General features: G+C 40.2%; 1 protein-coding gene across 3 annotated transcripts in view; it reads right to left on the bottom strand.

Moving 5' to 3' along the window:
• Nucleotides 1–519: 519 nt before the first annotated feature.
• The window catches only part of LOC131245806 (splicing factor U2af large subunit A), a 39,194-nt gene continuing 33,713 nt past the window's right edge, over nucleotides 520–6,000 (bottom strand). For all 3 annotated transcript variants that reach the window (XM_058245514.1, XM_058245513.1, XM_058245515.1), the window contains exons 5-10: nucleotides 3,957–3,998; nucleotides 3,762–3,851; nucleotides 2,192–2,299; nucleotides 1,975–2,067; nucleotides 1,773–1,852; nucleotides 520–1,563 (exon numbers count right to left, since the gene is read on the bottom strand). In XM_058245514.1, the coding sequence (XP_058101497.1) occupies nucleotides 846–1,563; nucleotides 1,773–1,852; nucleotides 1,975–2,067; nucleotides 2,192–2,299; nucleotides 3,762–3,851; nucleotides 3,957–3,998 (1,131 nt within the window). In that variant the 3' untranslated portion in view covers nucleotides 520–845. The remainder of the gene's footprint in view (nucleotides 1,564–1,772; nucleotides 1,853–1,974; nucleotides 2,068–2,191; nucleotides 2,300–3,761; nucleotides 3,852–3,956; nucleotides 3,999–6,000) is intronic.

Below are 6,000 nucleotides of genomic sequence, written 5' to 3'. Positions count from 1 at the left end.
TTTTTTATAATGCTCCCAAATGATCTCGTAATATGGATGAACGTTGCGGATATAATAAATACATAGCTGTGGGGACCATGTAACTTTGATCTCTTTTGAACAGTTCGTACAACTCGGAGTTCGAGGAGCGTCAGCGCTCGTCTTCGAGCACCAGGCGATCCGCTTCTGGAAGGAAAAGCAGGGGCATTATATGCTGTCCGTACAGCTGGGGCTTATTCTTGGATGGTAAAAGCAAGTGGGCTTAAAAAGGTTGGTGGGCCATATATGGGTCGTACAGTCGGAAATTTCTCCATAGTCAAGAACCACATTTAGCTTACTTTTTTAATTATCAGATCAGTGCTATGGAAAATGCTCAATTTATAATAAAAGCCAAAACCTACCAATGGTCCACATTTAATGAGTGTATATATCACCCCCAATTGGTCAGTTATGCTATCCATGCAGTGAACCACCAGATCAGCTGACACCCACGCACGCACCAACACAAAAAAAAAGGGGGGAAAGGAGAAGAAATGTCACTCACTGTGAAGAAGCTGGAACCTCAATGCAAATATGATAAAACCATTCGAATCCTCAATTCCTCTTGTAAATAACATCACAACAACCGCAGGGAACTCTCTCACCTACATTCAGAAAATAAAACCATGAGCTTGACTTGTCCCCCCAAAAGTTTAGCCCTCCCCAGAAGCAACTGCTGTTAAGGACAGGTATCATCAGTCATAATGGCTCCAGAGTGACATCTAATCTGAAATCTGGAACCACCCAGTAAAGATGGTGATGGTCAACCAGACCTGACACTGATAGATCTTTTCGCTAAGATATCAAGATCAAAATCCAATCAGTGGTCATTTTGGAAATCGTGCATGATATAGGTCATAAGGGGCATATTCAGCTGCCACGACCCGGCCACCATAGAGCCGTCCATGCAAGCAATGGGCCGCTGCGCAAGCAGCTTCTCTCCTCATGTACTCAACAAGAATGCAACCCTTTTCAAATACATCAGGGTTGCAAACCTTCTCGGTGCTGTCCCCATTTCCATCATATGATTTCTCCACGGTAGTAGTATCCATTTCAAGTTCAACACAAGCATCCTGAAGTTCGCCATCAGCTTGCTCAGGTTTAGGGTCATCAGGAACAGAACTGGTCCCACTGCCAGAGTCTCCAATCTGAGAATCAGAAACCTCGTCGGAACATGCTGGTCGATCTTCAGTAGTGCCAAGCTGGAGCGGTTCTTCAGCAGTCACTTCACTGTCTACCTTACCAGCCCCACCACATTCCTCATTTTCAAGATCGTCGTGCATGGGTTTATCGTCACCAACTTTGCTGGCTTCCTCAACTTCCCTGAGATCTTGAGGTTCTTCAACAGCGTTTTGAGGCTTCGCTTCACCATTTTCTTTGGTATCACTGTTCAGGTGCTCCATCAATGTTGACCTTACATTATCAGTCTCAGGATCCTGCGAAACACTCTGTATATTGCTATCGTTGGAGATATCCAATGCATCAGGAGCAATCATGTTATCTTTGTTGAACCTGACAATATTCACGGACTTGACAGTGCCAAACCTGCACGAGTGTTGCAAGTAACACAGTCATTCCTAGGATGGATGGTACTATATGCAAGTGAGGTGAGGATGAGAAAAGCAAAAGGAGACATGAAGGCTGTTGAAGATGATCTTCAGAACAAGCATGCCATGAGAAGGCAGCAGAACTGTGTAAGATCTTGGCCATTTTCCCTTTTGATGTATACAATAAATTAAATCTTCGTCACAGACCTGGCACACTCTAACCGTATATCTTCTAACGTTTCTTCCAATTCTGGTTCAGATATCATTGAGAACTCCTCTTGATCGAACTAAAAAGATCCAAATCGCATGAATCAGCATCCAAAACCAAAAAAGAAAAGAAAAGAAAAGATGAGAAGGCTGCCAAGATAACAAGAAAAACCTCAACTTTGCGAAAATAATTGAACCATACCACATTTTTAAGCTTCAGGACCTGTGTGGGTTTTTCAAGCAGTGGCTTTGCATGCTCAGGAATGCCATAGAAATGGGGGGTTTCAGTAGTTCCCTGTAAATCAAAATTCCTTTGTTACAGTTTCACAGAAGAAAGCTTTAGACAGGCAAACAAAACAAGGATGACAGTCTTGTACCCAAGATCAATAAGAGGAAAGACAAGGGATGCCATAAAATACCTCCTCAGATGCATCAGGAACAGCTTGAACTACAGTGAGGACATTCCCTCCTAACTTTATTCCATTCAATCCAGCGCATGCCTTGAGAGTGACTGAGTGGTCTACATACTGACAGATAACAGCATATAGTCATTGCTCACCCGATTTTCACAGGCAATTCGTACACGTCCGACCGAGCAAGCACTTTAAAAGACACATGTTTGCACATGTAGGATTCAAAATATTGCAAAAAACAACTATACATAATAAGGTTCCAATTTATAGGGGTCTAACCATGTATGGTTGAAAAAATCAATATAAAATTGGTAGCTAATCAATAGATTGCCCAACACTCATTAATATATAAAATTTCAACATTAATTAACAGTGAAAAACTATATTTTCCAATATTAAAAAAAAAAAAAAAGGATTTCACCAAATTCCCACATTTTCACTTAAATGTTAACTTTTTCGCCACAAATCCACGCCAATGCAAGAGAATTGTGCATGGATATGGATTTCCATTACAATCCATGCTAACATTACTAAATAAATAAATGAAGTTTGTATGGATTTTTCATCACCTTTGAGTTTAGGATAGTCTTCATTTCGAGTTGATATTTCTCTCTAAATCCAAACTTTTGATTCAATAAAAACCAACAGAGATCGAAATCACCCTAGGAACAAAATTCCAATTTTATTTTTTTTTTTTAAGATTTTTTTTCCCAATTTTCTGTCAACTTTTGTCCAATATGCGGATGTTTCCCTAGTATCGGGGATATTATCATTGATATTGGGGATATCAGCAATACCAGGGAACTTTTATAAAGGATTCCTCTTAAAATATCGTTGATATTGACAATATCCCCAAGCAGCGCCTATATTATCAAAAATATCAAAGATTTTCGAAAAAAATTAATCTGCCAGAAGTTTCAGTATCACTGACCTGGAAAATACTGATAATATTGGTGATATTATCTATAATATTACCAATATTTGGAACATAAGTGGTAGTATGAAAGAGGACAAGTAAATTAACAAAAGAGATGCAATAATCATAGCAGCAAAGCTTTGAACCAGAACGGAAATAGACGGAATACAATCTTGATGCCTCATGTCCATCGGACAGACAATCGCACAATACATAAAAGAGAGGGCAGACAACCATGCCTTCCATTCCAGTTGAGGAACATCAGGACTGCACTTTTAATCATGTCACAACATTCTAGAGATTAACTTTTAAGAGAAAATGTCATCTTTGCTTCTGGTTTGAGCACGGAATCATGGAGACCATCTTTTTATTGTGAATAAGATCAGTACTGGATTCAAAGTATCTAAGAAAGCAGATGAATGGGCCAGCAGACTTGCTAAACAGGTTATGTGGTAAATTAGTAAATCTTCAATCCTTGTAAGCAATTTCTAGTTTGCAGAGATGAAGAAAAGGTTACACGAAGACATTCATTGCAACCAAGAAATGGTTGCGAAGACTTCGGATTATAGAAAATAAGCATTGTTAAAAGGCAGAACTATATAAAATTGCATGGTAATTACAAGAAACAACTGTAAAACACAAGTCGAGCTTCATCAATACCTCCAGAAAGGCAGATGGTTCACCAAACTCCTCATTAGCCTCAAAGCGATATGCTTTCAAAGGTCCAAAGACAGTAACAATCTCCATAAGCTGAGAAGGAAATAAATAGGATCATTATCTTGAAAAGTAGCATAAGAACCTAGTTCTTGACTTTATAAAGGTAGAAGTATGACAGTGCTTTTGATGTAACTTTACCATATCAGATGGCAGTGCTTTTGGAATACCACCAATGAAGATCTGCAACAACAAAGAACAGAGCACGGCATCTGATTTCAGAATCACATTCCCATTTGGTTGAAATAAAGAGAGGAAGCAGAGTATCAGTTGCATGGAGAACCAGTTTTCATACTAATAAATCTAAGAATTGCTTGCTTCAAAAGTTCTGATGGACCAGGTGAGGCCCAGGTGAGGCCCCACTGAAGCTGGATGCTCTATCCATGTTCAACAATGGAGCAACAAATGTAAGAGTGGAAACCATGAAATCTTCTTTTTTCTTTTTGATCTGTGAGCAGGGAAGAAGCCATGACATCCCATGTCCTATTGAAGACACAGTACAGGAATTGTTTTAGGTTAATGGTGGCTACAGATACACGTCAATTAACAAATAGTAAACCTTGTGTTTGTTGATTCCACAAAGAAACTTTCTTTTTTCTTCTTTTTTAATGGGTAAACTTGGAAATTTTCATACAGAAAGAACAAAGGAACAAGAAATAGCCAGACCATCAGCCTCTGCATTCGCTTCCCTATTAATACAAGAGAAGCAGACCTGCAGACCCACACACAGGTCTAATGCTTCCGCCACCAAATCCACAACCAACTACTGGCCCGTCCAGATTCACCTTCCAGCATTTGTTGGATTGAATTTAAAATGGACCGCAACTTCGACAGCTTGAAGGAAAGCCAGAGCTTCGGCGTAAGTGGAATCTTTGTATCTAAATAGGGCCAGCAAAATCAGCAAGGATGGCGCCAATCCCTGGATTGCCCAATGCACTACCATTGAAATTGACCTCAACAAATCTACGGGGGAGGGGGACTTCAGACAGCAACTGGTTTCAGAGGTTTCCCACCACAAAACAACACTTCAGACCATCTTGCCTTCAGCATCAAAGAGGAGATTCCCGAAAACCTGAAATCAGCCTTCGTGCAGATAATGATCTGATTAAACATCCAATTTCCAAGTCTTTGCACGCAAGTGGATCTACCATTCAAGATTCTTGCATGTCTCTCAGTCCATAAAAACCAAATAACAGCAAACACAGACAGTCCAAAGGATCCACATGTGATGCAGAAACTGCCCAACTGTCAGTTGTATCTAAACGACTAAAACAGGCTTTGGAAAAACCCATGACATACCAAACTCAGTTGAAACAAAGGACCGAGGCTCTCTCAAAAATGGGCAGTGAAGAAGAAGATAGCTACCTGATTCTACACTGGCACAGCAGGAAGTACATATATTAGGCATATAGATCCCCTGATGCTGAAGATGGTCCATAGTAGGGATCCAATCAAAGGAGGCCAACCACAAAAATGCTCTGATGTTTAACAGGATGGCAGCACCCCAAATTCTAGAAGTGTTACTACTCAAATACCCACTGGAAAGTGATCTCGCTAGCGATTTCATAGAAAATTTTCCATCCACCTTTTAAGTCCCATATCCTTTTCTAAGTTAGACGGTTTCTGACAGCTCCAGCAAACTAGTAAAGCTCTCTATTTGACTATCACTGAGGTTGTGCGAAAATGAAGGTGCCAGAATATACTACCAAACAATCCATGTAAAAATTGGTGACCAACAAACCACTGCTGGATACTAACTGATGTAACCTTTCAAATTTCTCAGCAAAGAGAACTTCGGAACACCAAACGTCTTCCCAGAATCTCACCCTGGAACCAATTCCAACCCTCAACCAAAAATGTTTTAGGAAAACAAAAGGACACCCACGAAAATGCTCTCCAAATGGGAGAGCCATTTCTCCGTGATGCAGACCAATCACGGTTTTAAGACTGACAAATCCAAGACAACTCATCCAAGTTGACACGGATTCAGTAGTACCCAATCCCCGACTCAACTCAGGGCCAAACGAGTTGCTATGCCTTTTAATTATGATCCCAATTATTAGCTCCAACCTCATATTTTGAAACCAGAAGATTTCTCAGCAAGAAGTTTTGTCATTTTCTCCCAAAAACCATGACCATTTTACCCACCGGGGCTAGAGTATTTGTATGCACATTCCTAAAGACT

This window comes from Magnolia sinica, chromosome 5 (assembly GCF_029962835.1).
Source record: "Magnolia sinica isolate HGM2019 chromosome 5, MsV1, whole genome shotgun sequence".
Classification (NCBI taxonomy): Eukaryota; Viridiplantae; Streptophyta; class Magnoliopsida; order Magnoliales; family Magnoliaceae; genus Magnolia; species Magnolia sinica.
Note: the sequence above shows the minus strand (reverse complement) of the source record. Positions and strands in the feature narration are given on the sequence as shown.